Source organism: Tachypleus tridentatus, chromosome 4 (genome assembly GCF_004210375.1).
Source record: "Tachypleus tridentatus isolate NWPU-2018 chromosome 4, ASM421037v1, whole genome shotgun sequence".
NCBI lineage: Eukaryota > Metazoa > Arthropoda > Merostomata > Xiphosura > Limulidae > Tachypleus > Tachypleus tridentatus.
Window position 1 is genome coordinate 60,824,762 of NC_134828.1, and position 19,952 is coordinate 60,844,713.

General features: G+C 29.5%; 1 protein-coding gene across 9 annotated transcripts; it reads right to left on the minus strand.

Moving 5' to 3' along the window:
- Positions 1-1,201: 1,201 nt before the first annotated feature.
- Positions 1,202-19,026, minus strand: LOC143249238 (hydroxymethylglutaryl-CoA synthase 1-like). Of its 9 annotated transcripts, none has more exons than XM_076498724.1 (11): positions 18,713-19,021; positions 16,982-17,081; positions 15,638-15,766; positions 13,696-14,155; positions 10,104-10,229; positions 8,500-8,664; positions 7,427-7,580; positions 6,703-6,873; positions 5,696-5,931; positions 4,425-4,570; positions 1,202-4,271 (listed from the first exon to the last, which is right to left on the minus strand). In XM_076498724.1, exons 4-11 carry the CDS (start codon positions 14,138-14,140, stop codon positions 4,167-4,169), a joined length of 1,548 nt encoding a protein of 515 aa, XP_076354839.1. In that variant the 5' UTR covers positions 14,141-14,155; positions 15,638-15,766; positions 16,982-17,081; positions 18,713-19,021; the 3' UTR covers positions 1,202-4,166. The 9 variants fall into 9 exon arrangements, with proteins under 9 accessions (XP_076354839.1, XP_076354841.1, XP_076354840.1 ...); XM_076498726.1 differs by lacking the exon at positions 18,713-19,021 and adding an exon at positions 18,404-18,566; XM_076498725.1 differs by lacking the exon at positions 18,713-19,021 and adding an exon at positions 17,850-18,366.
- Between the last annotated feature and the right edge of the window lie 926 nt (positions 19,027-19,952).

The following is a 19,952-nucleotide window of genomic DNA, read 5'->3' on the forward strand; positions in this document are numbered from 1 at the left end:
TACATATATTAAAAGTAGTATGCATGAGGATGCAAACAAAGCGCTCCAAGATATACGAAATTTGAACAGATATGAAACAATACAGAAAATACTTCAACTCAAGATGTTGAAACTGAAAGCACCAGCAAATTCATTTAGGGCTGGATACTGTGTATCAGATGAAAGTAATGCACTTAACGATTATGAAACATACCTGCTCTTGTAGTATGTTTCTTTGAAATTAAGCAGAATGCTACACAATGGGCTGTATGTGTTCTACCCAGCAAGGGTATCAAAACCCGGTTTCTAGCAGTGAAAGTCCACAGAAATACCACTGTGTCACTGCAGACACTTTTGTAGTTCTAGCAACAGTAGAAACTTCCAGAAAGTTTTCATTCTTAATTACCCACTAAATATTCATGTAGTTCTAAAGCTGATAAAGCCTTTACTAGCAAAACCATGGTTGTTAATAAATAGCTTTAGGTACAAATTATTTTAAAATATTTTATGTAAATCACACAAAGTATATTCTCATGATGACAAACAAAACCATAACATTTTCTACAATATAAAGAAAAATACAATTTTAGTGATAAAAAAAATTACATAAAGAAAATCTGTAAAAAATTAAGTTATTACTATTTAAGGATTTGTGTTTCAATCTAAACAAAATGTATTCTGATAAATATTATTACACCTGCTACATAAAGCTACAAATTTTATTATATTTTGAAAATAAACACTCAATTTCTGATAGCAGACAAATAATGAACTTCAATGACAGTGATAAGTGTCATTTGCCCATACATTTATAAAAAGTTATATTAGAATACAAAATTTAAAAACCATGCTTTTAAAGTGAAAAAAAAGAATCTTCTAGCAAATGTAATTCCAATAATATAGCATGAATTATGAAGATTACTTGTACTTGGAGAAAAAAGGCTATAGCAGTACATAAACCTAAAACTCAAATTTTTATAGATTATACAACCAATATTTTATTATACCTTGATGGAAATAAAATTGCATGTGAACGTGTCATTTTATGTTCTTCATAAGTGTAATTTCTCAACATTCATTACCATTAAGTTTAGTTTGTCATTTAATGGTAAATGGTCATGTAAGTATCATGAAAACAACAAACTGTTTGTGTACTCAGATATTTTACACTACTGAACTCATAACATCAACACATGGTTAAATGATAAAACTGTTCTTTAAATTGGGTTATTCACTGGATTTTTATTTTACTTTAGTGGTACGACTTTACAAAGTCATGGATAAAAACAAAATCTGCAAGAACCATTATTTAATTAATAGTTCTTCAGTTTATTAACACATCTATAAATTTGAGCTTATGTGAAAATGGCAGAAATATTTTCTAGCTGTTAAACTGATTAATCTTAGAAATCAAGAAAAATAAGTTTGTTTGTCAAGTATATGTTAATCCACTTCAAATAATTTCCAGAGTACATCACGTATTATAATTAGAGTGGAATGTTAAAATAATATTAAATTTAAAAAACAACATACGTTTATCTGTTTAAGTATTTATTAATCTCTAAGTAAAAACATGCAAAATCTAAAGATTTAGCCAATAACAAGTACTTGTGAAATATACATAAAGCATATTAAAACATAAATATTAATTTATTAAATGCATATCGTGATATTAAACCAACCTATTAAAGAATTTCTTGGTCATATCATTAGAGCATAGCAACATACCATTATGCTTTTAATTTATATTTTGAAAACAATAAAACCAATATTATTACCAATATATGTTAATAAAAACAAAAAAGCATTTGATTTATTTAAAAAGCAAGCAACAAAATGCTTTAAGATCAAAATTACCTGCATAAGTACACATATAATGAGAGAAGAATAGAGAAACCTAATACCATGTGATGAATTTGTAAACAGAAAAGTTTCACTACCAAAACTGTTTTCATGTAGTGATAAAACACTGGTTAGCTGAAGAGAAACAACAAGCATTCTGGAATGGTGATTAGAAAGATTTAAAACACGTGAAGGCACAGATGAAGATATTGGTTCTTTGTATTTACAGATAATTTTAGTAAAATGGCAGCCAATTTATCATGGTTTTGTGTGCATACCAGGAATATCCTGATAAATTCTAAAGTTTTCAATTCTGTAATTATTTGCAATAAATGCATGTCCTATGGGCATTTAAAGCAGCAGTAGTTGCTATGATTTTTATTAAGTTTGTATTAAAAAATTTAAAAGAAATAAAAATGCAACAAATAATAATTCAAAATAATATTATGTAAAAATCTAATAATATTTAAAAATACCCAAAAAGGGTTCTAGTTTTATATTTCCTAGGAATAAAATTATTAAACTTATTCACAAACATGCTAGAGCAGTTTATATTAAAATTTCATGTTATCTTCAAATAAAATAAAAATAACTAGCTGAGTATATTAAACAACCAGTACTTAAATAATATTCTTGTACATTTCTTTATATCCTACACGGTTGAAAAATATGAATCTATACAAATGAAATTTAAGAGGAAAATTGCATTATAATGGTTTACAAGACATGATTGTTCAAATCTACCTATATAACAGTTGTGAAAGAATTAATGATTTTGCTTCTCTCTTAAAAAGAGACAACTGAAATACTTAAAAAATTACTTCAAAAGCAGTGGAACAGACAACATTTGTGCCTCATATCAAACTGTTCATCACAAGAATACAAGTTATAATTTTTGTAAAGCAAGTGTATTTCCAATATGTACTTCCCTGTATAAAATATTAGCTTTTCTTGTTTTCTGCTGCCCTCTATTTGCAAACTTTTCTGAACACATGCCACAAGCATTTGAACTTTCCTATGTTAGAATTCAAAGTTCCAACAACTCTCTCATGAAAATCACTATTCATCACTTCTACACCAATAGGAGAGTACTACCATCATAAAAGCACATGACTCCTCTACAAGCCACCACCAAATTATCACTTTGAAGTTTGACAGAAGACACAAGCACTAAAAGATAATGGGAAGGAAGGAGAGAAGCTTGAGTAGAAGGAAGTACCTTTTCTTTGTTTGTTTGTTTGTTTTTTTTAATTTTTGGCAAAGCTTCACAAGAACTACCTGCACTAGCCATCCCTAATTTAGCAGCATAAGGCTGGAGAGAACTCTTGAGCTACTGTTTTTCCAATGAATAGTGGGATTGACTGTCACATTATAAACACTCCCATGGCTGAAAAGGTGAACATGTTTGGTGTGATGGGGATTCAAACCTGCACCCCTCAAATTACAAGTCGAGCACCCTAACCACCTGGCGATGCCAAACCAGGAAGTTACCTATTGGAAATATTTTCATTTAGGAAAATTAAAGAAGAAACAATGTGCATTTCATGCAGCACTTCATCTCCTTGTGACCAAAATCCCCTAATTGGTCATCTGCACCTGAGGCTGAAAGCACAGGAAAAGACAAATGATATGAACCTGAAGTAGTAATAAAGACTTCAAAATTCATGCATGATACAAAACCTGTGAAAATGTACAACAAACGCTAGTAAATCAAATGATCTTAGAGAAAATGGAAAATAAATTAACTGAAGTTGAACTAAGTTAATTTGAATGAAGTTAAAGAATGTTAAACCACTTCTAGAGTAATAAGTGTTCTAAAGAATGATGTCTATACTTGATCACTGCCAAACAAGAAGAGATAGTTTGATGTTGGCACATATTGGAAGTTGCATGCATCAGATAATAGTACTGTATCTCAGAATGGTGGGTATGGGTATTAACACCTTTATTGATAAGCAGAAAACAATATTTCGACCTTCCTAGGTCATCTTCAGGTTGACAAAGAAACTGTGTTCTCTGCTTATCAATAAAAGTGTTAATACCCATACCAGCCCTTCTGAGATACATTTTTATTTCAAGTGGGTTTCTCATCATCAAGAGATGATAGTACTCTCCTACTGGTGCAGAGGTGATGCACGGCAATTTAGATGAGATGTTAGAACTTTGGATTCCAACAGAGGGAGTGTTAAAATTTGTGGCATGTGTTCAAAAAAAGTTTGCAAATAGAGGGCAGCACAAAATGAGGAAAATCTCATTTTGTGAGCAGAGGAAGAAAACCATATTGGAAGACAGACAGTACCAGCATTCATGATACACCTGGTACCACTAAAACGTGATAGTGTCTGCTACAACCAGAGATGTGGGGGTGTGGTTATTGTTCTCTTTGCAGAGTGACTGCAACCATTCTCTTCATGTCCCAAAATCTTAGATGCTGGCTCAATGAGATTTTCCTAGTAAAAAAAATACCAGGTTGATTAATAATAATACCAAAATATGCTAACAGTATTATTTTAAAACACTTTTGTAACAAGTACTTTAGTAATTTTTTTCTTAATTTATGCAAAATCATGTATAACAATTTATTACTAATATCTGTACTTCACCTTTGGCATTGTACGTTTATGTTGCCTAGGGGTTCCATTAACTGGTTGTTCATATTTATATTGCCTTCGGTGCATGTTATCCACATGGACAAGGTACCATATTCCTGGAAACAGGTCTTCCACTTTACCAACAGGACTGTAAGGAGCTGAAGAGAGATAAAAAAAAAAGAAACTCATTACAATGATCTGAATGAGAGTAATTTAGTAAAATTAAACTAATTTTTTGTTCCTTGCCTTACTCAACACTGGGTCAGATTAAAACATTCTACCCAAATTAAGGAATTTACTTTTAAAACTGAAGAGAAATATCTTTAAAATATCTTAAAAAGAGATGATCTCAGAAACATTGATACTTAAGACAAGTGATTTTAATCTACTAGAAATATACCAAAACAATAAAACTATGTGTATGAATTCCAAAAAGGTTATTTCATTTCAAAAAGACATAAAGCAAAAATATTCACATTTTGTAATTTAGGAACAGTATTTAAAGGAAACAGGTTTTTATTATTTTGTAAAGCAACCATATCACATCATAACCACCAAATGCATATTAATGATGTATGTGGGGAACAAGATATTACTTTTCAAAAAGATACATGATGTATTTCCTGTTCCATAATATTTATCCTGGCTGGTGCAATAAGTTCAAATACACATAGCTTACAGCAGATTTAAGATCACTTGTCTGGAAGTGTCTTGTATACAGTCCTTCTTAAAACAGATTATAAAAGTCCAATATTTCAGGATTTTAGATCAGAACTGTATGAGTGATAGGAAAGGATCATCCATTCAAAACTTCTAAATTACAGCAGTTGTTAGAAAATGAACAATATACTAGAACCAAGAGTACCATCTTCCATTTTGATGAAAGGATACTCAATAAATAGAACAGAAATAAGCTTCACTGGTGTCTTAATGCATATGTGGTACTCAGCAGTTATGAAAGCATTGGGTAGCTGCACCCAATGAAAAGTAAAAAATCAACTCATTTTGCAATTGTCTTTCATACCAATTACAGAAAACAAAATACAATACAGGATATCTTGAGCACCAAATGTTTAATCACTCACCAACACCACAACAATTTACTTATATCAAGTGCATTAAAATCTAAATCCCAGTTTTCTGAAAAACCTTCTAAAATTACTTTAAAAGAAACTTGAGAGTTACTGACTATTATGTATGTACGTACAATGTAAAAACCATTCTTGCTGTATCCAAGTTCTTACAAAACTTTCACTGAAGAAAGCAAAAAAAAGTGTGCAAACCTTGATGATGAGTATCCTCTCGAATCTTCAAAATGGACGTAAATTCCATAGGGCTAACTTTCTTCCTTAATTCTAAATAGTTCAGCTGATCTTTCAGAGCTGTATGTAAGCTCTTCAACAATTCAGCATCAGAAGTGACTATGATGGAAAACATAGTAGATGCTAAGCCTGACCCATATGAGAACATGCCTATTCTCTTTCCAAGCAAATCATTGATGAAAGAGCTGTAAAAATATCTAGGATGTTTGGAAAATATACTAACTTTATGAAAAACTTAAAGTGAAACAGAATATATATTAATATGCAATAATAAACAAGTAAACTTTAAATAAACACCTAAAGTTGATAATATTGACTACATAATATTAAAAATGCCTTGTAACAGGTACATTCTGAGCGAGTTTTAGTGCATTCAACCCTTAATACTCAAATTCACTTGAATTAAAACAAAATACAGAAACTGGAAAATACCTTCAAGCCCAAAAGAAAATTGTTAAAATGAAAGAATATCACAGAGTTACGTATTTTGTTGTTTGTTTATTCTGATATGTCATCAACTACTTACTTATACTTTTTTTGGCATTTCTTTTTACAGGTTCAGTAAATCAAATTTTAAAGTGCCTAGATGAAACCACCTAATCTAACAAGTGGTTTTTGAAGAAATTAAAAATCCATATTATCCTTTAAGTGCAAGATATATTTATTAAAAAGTTTTGAAACTGTTTTCTTTCTATAATTATACAATTAAACACAAACACATACAAATGTTTGAATCTGTTAGAAGTTGTCCATGAAAAATGAAAAAACAAATAATAAAAATAGCATTATACTCTTTAGTAACCATGGTATTACTAGGCATGTTCACAACATTCAACATATCAAATAGTGTTAAACTTCATTTGCATTTAAGCAAAAAAAAATCTGTATTGAAATCATGGGTTTTTAAGTGTGTTTGTTAATAAGTTTACTAAACATAAAACTTATATTTCAACTTTAGACCAACAAACCTGACTATATATGAAGCCAGACATCCATACAGACATGGTGTATACATATTCCCCACACGACTGGCAAGCAGAAGACCAGGCTGGGTTTTCTTCTCAAACAAAGGCTGACTGAACTCCACAAAAGCTTTCTCTACATCTTTGTTAAAATATGTTTCTTGAAGTTTCAGATGGCTGGTAAAAAAATATTAAAAAGAACAATGCATTCTGAATAGTTTCCAGAAAATCATAAAACAACTCACCAGAGAGGGCATTTTTAAGATAAAACAAAATGTTCAGAAACAATACAGTGAACTTACAAAAATCTGATAAGACAAATCAGAAATCATACTAAAGCAGTAATTACAAAAAATTATTACAATGTGTTTAAACACAAAATATTTTCCAATTTTAAAATACAAAATATTTTATTTTTAATTTTGAAACAAAATGCATTAAAAATATTTCAAATATAAGTTTACATAAAACAAAGTGAAGAAATTTGTTTAATCATGTTCAGGAAATACAAAACAACAGGTGATCTTGATATAAAAAAATTTTGTATCTCTACTGTTATTTCTAATTATGACATTCAAAAGTAACTCAAAATACCAAGGATCCTTTTGTTATTTTTTAACTGTCAAAGAAGAAAAAAGCCCTCTTTAAAAGAACTTAAGTTAGTTAAGATAAATTGTGTGTGTGTGTGTGTGTGATTTTTTGTTCTAGTTCTAAACAAGGAACATGATACCTGAATGCTTCCATGGTCTTGTATTTTTCACCATCAACTTTTCTTACAAAATCATTCAGAACAAGCCTTGCCAAAGATTTTTTCACAAGTTTACAGTATGGAGCATGAAACAGAATGGCATCTAGATCATCAAGAGAGAAATCTTTCTGATTACCTAATGGATAAGAAGTATAAATATAAGTAATTCAAGTTTTAATAACTAAGTTCATTTGTGACACACATATACAATACAACAACGAGTACTGGAACACATGCAGATACACAAACAAAATACATTGCATAGAACAAGTTTTTATAAACAGTTTTGAGGTATATATTAAATGTAGTCATACCTATACAAATTAATTGAAAAATTTGCATAAAATAGTCGTGGCAATTAACTACTATCACATAAAGGAATGTTTTTTAAATCTTAATATCTGACATAACTATATATCTAATCACATAAAGCCATGTAATGGTATACCAAAATATTGTAAAATAGAATAAATTAAGAAATGAAATAATTAGTGTATTTAACTTTCACAAGGTCATAAACCTAAGTGCAATAATTACTAGTATATTAAGATACCGATTACTTTAAATCACAAGCGTATGAAACTAATTTCCTATCTTTTTAGGATAAACAAAATACCTAAAAATTAAAAACATGCAAATTTTAATTAATTATAAATGATGAAACTTAAAAATTTGATTTAAATCACTATAACATAGAAACTGCATCTTAACGATTAATTACCAAGCTTCTAAATATTCCTTCAACAAAAGTACAAATAATATATTTGTAATAATATGTTTGTCAATAAATAAAGGCTTTCTAACAACTAATCCTATTATAATTCAATATTTAATTAAGTCTGTTATATTAACAGTTAGTTCTTTTAAGAAAAGATTGTTGCATTAAAAGAGCTATATTGAAACAGTAAATGCACTAAAAGTACAGTCACAAAAATATCAAACAACTTTACAGAAAACTCATTTCTTCGGTTATTACAATGAATTTATTGATAATGCAACATATATTAGAAGAATATCAATAGGAAAATTAGTTTATAAGAGAACTCACATTTTACCTGTTTTTATCAAAGTCTTAGCCTTTCTACAAAATAATTGGTAACACTGATCTAAAGCTTGAAAGTAACATTGGATAGCTAATTTGCCATCAACTCTTGGAAATTCAGAGAGCAAGTCAGGTTTATAGAAGTCATACACATGAGCCATGTGTGTAGCTCGCATTCCTAGAAAAATACATTTAAATTTTTGTTAATATATATTCTAAAAATATTTAGTGTGTATGTATCATAAGAGTAAACTTGAAAAACAATAAATATGAGTGAATTGAAATAAAATATAAGGGATGGACAAAAAAATGACACCTTGAAAATGTTGTTAATTTGTTGCATCTTTTAGTAGATAACAGAAAAAAACCCATAAAACTAAATATTTTTAGAATGCACTCAACAAGATCTGTTCATATATGATCTAAAATTCTAATTTTACACTAGATTTCATAAATACCTAAATTTTCATAAATTTAGTTACTTTTTCTCATAAAAAGTGTTGTACACCTGCTGTAGTTTCTCAGATCTTCTCATTCCAATTGGTTTATGAATTAATCAAACAAGTTTCTCTACAATTGTGGAGTCATTAAAAGATATCTTAGAAATAAGAGAATTCAAAATGAGACAAGTTAAACTGATAAATGAAAGACCACAAGCCAAACAAGGAAGATGAATTTTTTGAATACTCAAAAAAGTCAATCATTCAAGAATGTCTGCACAAACTCATTGAAAGTATACTACATCAATATGAAACAGTACTGAAATGTAAGGGAATGATGACTAAATATTAACTTGTGAAACTGGTTTGTGTTATTTTGAGTTTCATTCTTATATTTGATTATTGTTGATTTGATCATTTTGTAGGAAAACTGGAATAAGAAGATCTAAGAAACTACAGCAGGAATAACACTTATGAGAAAATGTAACTAAAAATCATGAAAATTCAGGTATTTATGAAATCTAGTGTAAAATTAGAATTTTAGATCATATATGAACTGATCTCAAATACATTCTAAAAAAACACACTTTTATATATTTTTCTGTTTTCTAATAAAATATATAACAATTTAACATTTTTAAGTGAATCCACATTTTTCTGTCAACCTTCTGTATATAATGTAATCTGACCATAGCCTTGAGTCCAAAGAATATATCATTCAAATATACTTAGCCATTTACATCCTTAATGCTTCCAATAACAGATATAGACAGCATTTCAATTAAGATTTTCTATGTTATAATGAGAACTGATTGATTAACTCAGTGAATTTCACTAATTAATAAACATTATGTACATATTACTACTCCCAAAAAGGAAATTAGTGAGCAGATAATATACAATACATTAGTATACTCATTACAGTATTAAAAGCAAAACTCTAAGAAACACCAATTTTAAGGTATCTACATAAATTTATGAAGCAGATAAAAATATACACCAAAAAACAGAACTCCTAACCATAAGTTAACAACAGCAGTATAACATATGGTAGATAAACTTATGATCCTAAAATGGCATTTCAGTGTCATTGTATGTTAGCTTCAATATCAGAAAATCATAAAGTGTTCAACATTAAGCTTAAAACATTTCCTCTCTAATTAATGCTTAATTTTACCTCGTTCAAAAATCAAAGCAGCACCTGGTCCCACAAGCATGGCAACAGCCCCAGCACCTCCTGTTGGTCGAGCATTACCACTAGCATATACTGCAATATCAGCAGCAACAACAATAGCATAACGACCTAAAAATATTAAATTTACTTTACCACTGACATATCACAATAACAAATACCATTATTCACAGTTTCTTAATTTGCATACACTTGTTATGCCATCAGCAAGATGAGCCATCAATCCTGTCAAACACCTAACAAATATAAATTAAAATGAATTTTATTTTCAAACTTATTATGCCATATGCATACATAAATCTTCCAATTATGTCATACTGATGAAACATGGAATCAAATTCAGCCACTCATTTGAAAAAGGATGTCTTAAAACTCATCTGTTACAAAGCTTTATAAAAATAGACCAAGTTTTATGTTTACTCCTAAGCATGAAACATACATTTCTGTGCTTATTTGAACTATGCGAGTAACACCGATGTTTAAATGGCAGTCAAGCATAAAATAGTCTTCATTTGCAGAACTTGCAAATAAGTAATGTCACTAATCACCCACCCTTAGTCAAGATAATGCCACAATCATTTGGAAATGATAAATTAATATTATGAAAACCTTGTTCAAAATAAGCATTTTCATTTTGAAAAGTAAGAAAGCATTTAATAGTAAATTGCATCAAATTCAAGAACACGTTAACTATTTAACTACAAATGATATTTTTTTCATTTGTTTAAATTGTAAGGTATTCTATCTTTTCAAAACTTTGTACACTGCACAAATCAATGGAACTAACAAGAAATTTAGGTAATGGTATAAAACTTGAGCTTAATTAAAATACTGCACTTTAATTGTTAAATATAGTTCAACTTTTCTGAGCAAGAACTACATACCCAGGAATGAAACACACATTTTATAACATTACAAGGAATTAATATGAAATGAAAATTTCATTTAAGCACAAAACCTCTTGTTTGGTTTGACGTGACTTCTAGTAAGACACTAAAGGTATTAAGAAGTAAATCAGAGGAAGGTAACAAGGCTCAGAGTGCCATTTAAAAGTAGTGTTAATATATTATTAACAAGAGATTTTCAGAGTATATGAACCATTAAAAGCTATTGAAGCACATGCATGTTTACACTTGTATTTTATGTTATTGTTTTAAATCGAGAGCTGTATTTTACATCAATTTAAGACTATTTTGTATTTATAGCAGCACAAGTCAAAATAATGAGCTAATTCAATCCCTAACAAAGAAAACTAATTGTAATGTTACCATTTTGTTGTCTATAAAAATAAGCTTAAATAATATTAGTGCATCATCCTATCCTTTGTTTATTTGGTTGTCTTTCAATGTATTTCATCCTTTTACTCTATTTTAAATTACTTTTTATAAAATGTTTAAATTTTATAAATATTTATACCTAATAATCTACCTGTTTAATGTAGCTTGCCGAGAATGGAATATGTATATTTTGAAACATTCATGAATTAAATATTTACTACTGTATACACATCAAATGTTTATTATCACTGCTGCTTTGTTGTTCATTCATAGAGAAATTGTAGATTCATACTTATTTTTAATATGGTACATAATAATTTAATAGGATTTACTTAATTCGGGTGTTTAAGACTGCTGAGAGTTAAGATGAGGCACCCATAGGGTTGATTTGAAATGTAAAACAAAATGTTTGGCAACAGAAAATTAAATAGGAGGCATAATAATCAAAGGTTTTAGAAATCGAGTAAAGTTTTTATTTAGTTAAGAAATGACACTTTTCTGTTAATTCATACTCATGTCATGATTTGCATGACCTTACAATTTTGCTGGATAAAAATATGAATAAGATCAGTTAGTAATCTTTAACACAATTGTGTGAAAGACAACAATGTTTGGCTTAAATTAAGTGGACAGCCTCCTGTAACTTTTCTTGGTTTTCATGTTTCTTCTCTCTTTGTGTTGTTTTTTTTAGAAAATGTAATATTTTTGAAATATTTAATAATTAAAAGATACACAACTTTTCCTTTCAAGTAAAACTTGAAATTTTCCTTTTATTAAGAGAATGGAGCTTCTTCATATTCTGCCATCTAGATTAGAAAATATTGATGTTTCAACATAATTTATGCACTAGACACATGATCAGATTAAACTGTTGCTGTATGAACAACATTTACATCACAATTTTACTTCCATGACTTCACACAAGTTGAAATGAGCCTAATTTTATTCAGTATTTGTGTTGTTTGTTTTGTTTTTTTATTTTACAATGCATTTTTATAGAACAGAATGAAAAGACAGTTCTTGGTTATGCCAATGAAATTAATTAAGTGAAACACTGAACTACTGGCAATTTTTTAATGTGTTTTTCATTAGATGGGTTATTTTAATTAATTAAAGAAATATAATATGTTGTCTAGTCCACATTAAGATACCATATTAACTTATTTCTACTGATTTACTTATATTTTTAATATTTATTTATATTATGAGTAATATGCCAATAAACTTGCTTCAACACTCATACAATTTCATGGTAATTGAGTTAGTGACTGAATATGTGATAAATAACACTGATCTGAATACTTCATGTCTCTCAGTCATTCAACAAATGAAAAACTAACTCATTGCTTCATTCACTGATTCTCACATATACAATTTATCCTTGTTTCTAGATATTTTGCAAAGTCTCTCAATCATTAACATTCAAAAACTTTGTAGATATTCTGGGATAATTTTTATGAAGTTACTTGATCTTAATATTTATTATGTACCCTCTAGCAAACATCCAAATTACAATAATAAATCTACACACACTTAATGTTTTGAATTGTAAAAATAGACATTTAGGTTTCAATGTCCAAAAGAGCCCTTCCTTTCAAACAATTTTTTTTTCTCAGCTTATTGTTGTAAACACCTTTCTTGCAATACAAAGAAATATGGAGGTCAACTAAAAAAAAAACAGCAGCTAAGGGGGACTACAATTGATTTCCTACACTTATAATCAAGACCCTCTTAAAAGTTGGATTTTAGTTGATCAAACCAGCACATTTGTTGATCAAAAAAATCAATACTCTTCAATACTTCTCTTACTACACTGTGTCAAAAAATAAAAAGCCCATTTAGGTATTTTAAAACATTTGACTAGAAATGGAGATACACAAGAGACTGGAAAATATTAAAAGCATCATTAATTATTTCACTTAATATTACGGTCTCACCTTCAGAACTAAAAAAATTGCCTCTCTATCATAATCAGAAAAAAATAAATAAAATGGTTTGGTCAAAAATTTGGAGCCTAATAAATAGTCATTTGTACATTATTTTTTAATTTTGACAATGTTAGATGAAGGGAAACTTGTACACAGCAATCAATAATAGAGGCACAAAGACTTTGTTAACAGACATTTAACTTCTAACACTGAATACTTTTAAATATTCTCGTTCTCATAGAGATAAGTTACTCACATACAATCCACTAGTAGATATCATATGTATAACTAAATCAATATAGCATATCTACAAATACTCACTTATTATTGAATATTCCAATAAAAATATAAAATATGTTTATCCAAACTCACCATCCCATGCACTAGACTCCACCCATGATAGCGAGTTAAAAAGAGCAGCTGTTCCTCCATAACAGGCATTTTTGTTATCCACTCCCTCAATGTCTGTATTTCCAGAATCTTCAAACAGTTGCATCAGAACAGACTTCACACTTTTAGACTTGTCAATAATTGTTTCTGTTCCAACCTCTAGTCGACCAATGTGCTTATAACCAACTTTAGTCCGATCCATAAGTCTCTGGACTACAGTCAAACAAAATGAATTCACATCTTCTCTGTCAGAACAAAATCCCATCTGGGATTGACCAAGACCAATTGTGTACTTCCCACAAGAAACACAATCATGTACTTCTAATGCTTCCTGGTCAACATACAAAGAAGGGAAGTAAACTTCCATGTCAATAATGCCAACTTTTTCTGGCCAGGTGCATCGTTTTCTTTGTTTAAAACTTTGCATTTTAAGTAGACTTACCTGTTAAAAGAAAAGATATTTATAATTTAATAAAAATTTCACACACTGAGCAACAAAGCATGTAAATGTTTAATATCAAATTAACACATCAGGTAAATTATTCAATCTATTAAACACTACATTATTCAAGCTTTTCTATGTGCAAAATGTGGTCGTTTTATCTATGGACTGTTTTTTCACTATTTTATTTAAGCTTTTGTTTGGAGGATCCATAATAAAAAAAAATTTTTTGGTGCCCACTGTCCCAACCCACCATGGAGCCCTACATGGGGATGCACTACAATGCCAAACAAAGACATTGCAGCAACACCAGGGTTTTGTGAACACTAAACCCAAACACCAGCATCAGATACAATATCCACAACACCTGTTAAGAACATCCAATGCTGGTACTTGGTTAACCCTAGCCCAAGTGGACCAGTCAACTGACCCTAGGGGGGCCACCCAAATACAGGGATGCAAGGCCAAAGTGCTGTGTTAGAGTTGGACCCCTCAACCACCAGGATCCACTCCTCCCAGTCATGGGTCGCCATGCACAACAGACACGTGGGTGGATCTTCAGATCCCAGAGGAGGTAAACTGAAAGAACAGAACCTTCCTTGGGAAGTCCCTTCACCACATACAGGAATCCACACTGAGGAACAGCAGATAATACATTTTAGAAATATCAGTATTTCTTTTACTACACTATATCAAAACAATTATGAGCTCTTTTAAGTATTTAGAGAAAGAGATGCATAATGGACTGGACATCATTTATTATTTCACTTAAGTTACCATCTAGCCTTGAGAACTAAAACATTACTTTTCTCTTTACCTTAATGAGAAAAAATTAAAATAAAAACTATTTGTATAAAGTTCTAACAGTTTACACACACACACATTGTAGAAATACCACATCTATAAAAGAAACTTTGGGCAAGTTTTTAAACTGGGATCAAAGTTAAATTTGAAAGAAATTTTCCCACCAGCACCTCTGAGAATGCACAAAGCTTAACAAATAAGTTAAGGAAAACCATACAAGTAGAAAGGTTCACTGATTAAATACTAGTAGTAGGACATTTTGAGATAACTATACAGCCAATGCACATAGTATGTGATAATAAAAAGAGGAATAATTTTTTTCTCTGGATGTTGGAAAAAAACAACAAAGATACATTAAATTTACTAAAATAAAGAATTTTTAATCTTCTAGCACTTTCAATAAAATTTAATTCCAATCTGCACAAAAAGAAAAATATGGTACCTTAAAATGTTCTCTAATATTTGTTTTATCCCAGTATATAAAAAAAATAATTTATATATAACTAGTTTAATTATGATCCCTCTTATAAGAAAATAACTACAATAATAACAAAACATTGGTTGTTGCTTCATCTTGTACACTTGTACTGTATGTAATATCAATTGACTGTAGTATCAAATGACAACAGCATGAAAGAAGAAAAATAAAACTACCCTTCTAATATTTCAGTCACTCACCTTGAATGTTAAGATCAAACAGGCTAAATAATGACAATATTTCTGTCAATGACTCAAATTAACTATTTCCTATACAAAACTGGTTTTGCAAACTCGCCAAATGACAAAAAGCACTGGAGTCCATTTTCACTGGAAGGATAAAACAGTTCCAAAATAAACAAAACAAAAATATCAATATAACATTGTATTGTTAAAACTCCAAAACAGACCAAAGTCTCTAACAAACTGTAATAAGAAAACATATTTTACAGTTTTACTTTCTACTTTGAAAGGTAAACATTTTTGATGCAAGAAAAAATAAAACTTGACATAAAAATTAACTACAATGGTGCCTTAAACTTAGTTTACTATCTGTTTAAAAATTCCAAGAGTTTATACACACACACACACACACACATATACACACTGTGGAAATACTAAAGATCCATATATGAAAATTCTTTAAAAGTTATTCATGCTAATTTTTCATAACAAATAGCTCTTATATTCAAAAGACATTTCCTCAGAAATACATCACAAAACTTTGTGGTACACTTCTTTAATAATAATGCAAAACTAAGGTCACCACAGCTAATTAATACAATAAGAAATTTGAGATAGAAAGTTAAAGTGTAATCTACTTAAATGGACCTTAAATGTGAATGCATCAAGTTCATGGAAGAGTATTTTATGACCAATATTATACCATTTCAAACCACATTTGCCTAACATACAAGCATGATACATGGTTCACATTCAATTGCTTAGGTCAATTTCATGTACTTTAATTAAGGACTTTACAAACACTCAGAACATTTTTGTGTGCTTTCTGGAAGCTAAAATCTAAAACAAAAGGAATTAGATTCCACTAAGATTTTTATAAAAATTTCTATTTATTTGTTCAAAATATGAATGTAGAATAAAAAGAAAAGAAATACTTTATTTATTGTATTCAACTCTGCAACACTAATTAGAGGTAGATATATTGACATATTTTGCTATTATAACATTTTGAAGTACTTTTCAGGTAGTTCTGCTAAAAAAAGGGCCCTTTCTAAGCACTTTCAAGCCCTTTAAATTCCATTCTGAATTTCAAGGATATGTATGCACCCCAATAGTAATGGCTAATTAGACAGATAAAAACAAAAATTATAGTGTGCAAAAAAAACAAAACGTTAAAGCATTTCTGATAACTGATTACTCCTGGAAGAATTAAGAATGATGTTTTGAAAACAATATTTATAATATTATTTAATATATGTAGTACATACTGGTGTGTCCAAAACATTAATGCTAGCAACAAATGACCTTGAAAACAACAAATATTTTATTTTTCTTGAATTTGACATCAACATTTTGCCTTACAACTTATTCAGGGAATTTCACCAAATTGCAATTCAACAGTTGACGTTTGTGTTTTGGCAGTATGCTCATGAAGAATCTGGACTATTGCCAATACCTTTCACTGTAAAAACAAAAAGAGCACATTCAAAACTTCAGCCATCTCCATCTTCAACAAAACTACCACCACCTTTAATTATTGGTCCAATCTCCATTCTAGAATTTTTCTTACCTTCAACATATTTTGAAAAAGTCGTAAGTTTTAGCATTATAAGCTACATTTTTCTCATAAGCCTTTTTGAATATCCTTAAAAAATCACTAGCTTTTCCATAATTCTGTAGGTCTCCCAACCTATTTGTCAATTTAAACTTCTTAAACTTATGGCAATTATCCATGGTTTCTCTTATCTGTTTTAAATAATACAATTTAGTTTTATCTCTCCTGTTATCCTTCTCTTTTTAAGAATATGCCTATTCTGAATTAAAAGATTTAAAAGAAAATATATATTAGCTTTTTTATTCCTAAATCTGTACCAAATCATATTTTAACTTAATCATTATCCCAATTAACTAATAATTATGTAGTGGCCTAAAAAAAGTAAAAGCCAGGAACTAAAATTTCATTTATTTTTACCTCAACAACAGCAAAATATTCAGTCTTTTTAATGGAATAATAATTTTTCTATAAATCATTAAATGTTCCCCTAATTTTGTTGTGACAACTATATAATACACACAACTGAAATCAATATGTCAGAAATTAATCTCCCATATAATTGGTTCAGTATTCTTATCAGTACCAAGACTGGTCTCATTACTGATCCCATCTATTTAATCAGATGGCCTACAGGTATAACTGCCAATCAAAGTTCATATAAATTCATCCTCTTACTCAACATTTTACATGTCTCCATTTCTAAATCTTGCAGCTCCCATTCCATGATATAGAAACATTTATAAGCTAGAATTTCAAAATACTTTATATTACCAATGTTCTTTAAATATAACAAAGTTTCTGTACCCTTGTTTAACTAATTGATGTTTATATTACAGATGTGAAACTTAAATGATATTCTGAAGCAATAATAATAATATTAAAGTAAGAATATATATACAAAGCGCATCTCATGAAAATGAATCTTTAAAATCATCAAATGTATTCCACTCGTAGAATCTAAGAATTTGTAGACTTAAGTTATGTTAAAGCGAAATGCTACTATCACTTGTAATGGTAGGAATACGATTATTAATTACTACTAGTATAACAGGTTAAACTCTAAAACAGTTCGAAAAATAATATTTTATAGACGGCCAATATTAAATAGCTTGTGGTAAAATATTACAGCTTATACGACAAAAGAAAAAGAGTAAATAAAAACGTATCATCCGCATACAATTCCACTAGCTGATAACATAAAACTAAAAAGTAATAAACTATGCTCACACCGTAGATGAATTACGTATTGTAAATATTATCTTTATTACTTCTACGTCCTCGCATTAATAATCACATTTTTTACAACGATTATCACAACGTCCAAATTAAAATTTAATATGGTTTATAAAATAAATTGCATAAAACATGTAATGACTAAATAGGAAGCTAGTGTTATCTGTGTTAAAAACTGTAGAAATAAAACTAAAAGTACGCATACAGTTACTATTTAATTTATATTGTACATTTTCACACATAATTATTTATATATATAATTAAGAATCAAATCATTAGAATTACTATTATATTTATTTACTCACTCTGTTATGCTGTTAAAATTTACTTCTGGTTCGAAAATATCAAGTGTAATTACATCTATGCAGTTGCTCTCCCAATCATTTGTGATCCCATCATATGACCAGGCCCATTAATGATCGAAAAATAAGAAAGTGGGCGGAACTCTATTCTGGACCAGTTTAATATACGCATTCATCAAAATTTACTTTCAGATGAAAAATATTTATTCTTAGTGAAGTGGATAATAAAATGAATGAAATCAAGTTGCTAAGATCAATAATGAAGAACTCAAAGAGTAATATTAAAATAATATATTTAATTTCGCATTAAACTACGCAAGGACCGTCTGCGCTAGCTATCCTTAATTTAGAAGTGATAGTCGAGAAAGAAGGTAATCAACACCTCTTACTGCTAACTTTTTTGACTACTCTTTTTATCAATCAAAAGTGAGATTATTAATAACTATTATGCCTTCACGGTGATGGAATTCGAACTTACGATCTGCCAATTTCAGGCTATGCACCCTAAACGCTATGCCAGATGCAAATAACGTGCCATTACAATCACAATTTGTTGTTTTTCACGGAGTTAAATGTACATAAAATTCATCCATTCCTTCAACAGTTGATAACGCAATAAATATTTATTGACATTAATAAAAACAATATTAAGTTAATATTTTAAGATGTTAGTGAAATATTTATGCTGGTAAAACTGAAATAACAGATTATTAATAGCATTGTAAAGATATAGACACCTTGAATAAGACAAGTATATAGAAATAAGCTAATATCATTTCACCAGGCTTTCCCAGAATGCCATATCAAAAATTGTTAGACCATTCCCATTCACAGATAGGCCCAGCAAGACCAAGCGGTTATGGCGATGGACTCGTAATCTGAGTGGCACGGGTTCAAATCCCTGTCACATCAAACATGCTCGCTCTTTCAGCCCTGAGGGCGTTATATTGGGACGGTCAATCCCACTATTCGTTGATAAAAGAGTAACCCAAGAATTGGTGGTGGATGGTGATGACCAGCTGTCTTACACTGCTAAATTAGGGACGGCTGGTGCAGATAGCCATCGTGTAGTTTTGCGCGAAATTAACAAACAAACAAACTATTCAGAGAAAAAGAACAACTATAGATTTTTACTTTTCCGAGTTTACTATCTAACTATTATATTAGCCAAGTCATTCTAGGTCAATTAAATAACTGGACTAAAACAGATATCATAAGAAAAGTTACGATATAAGTAGACTAA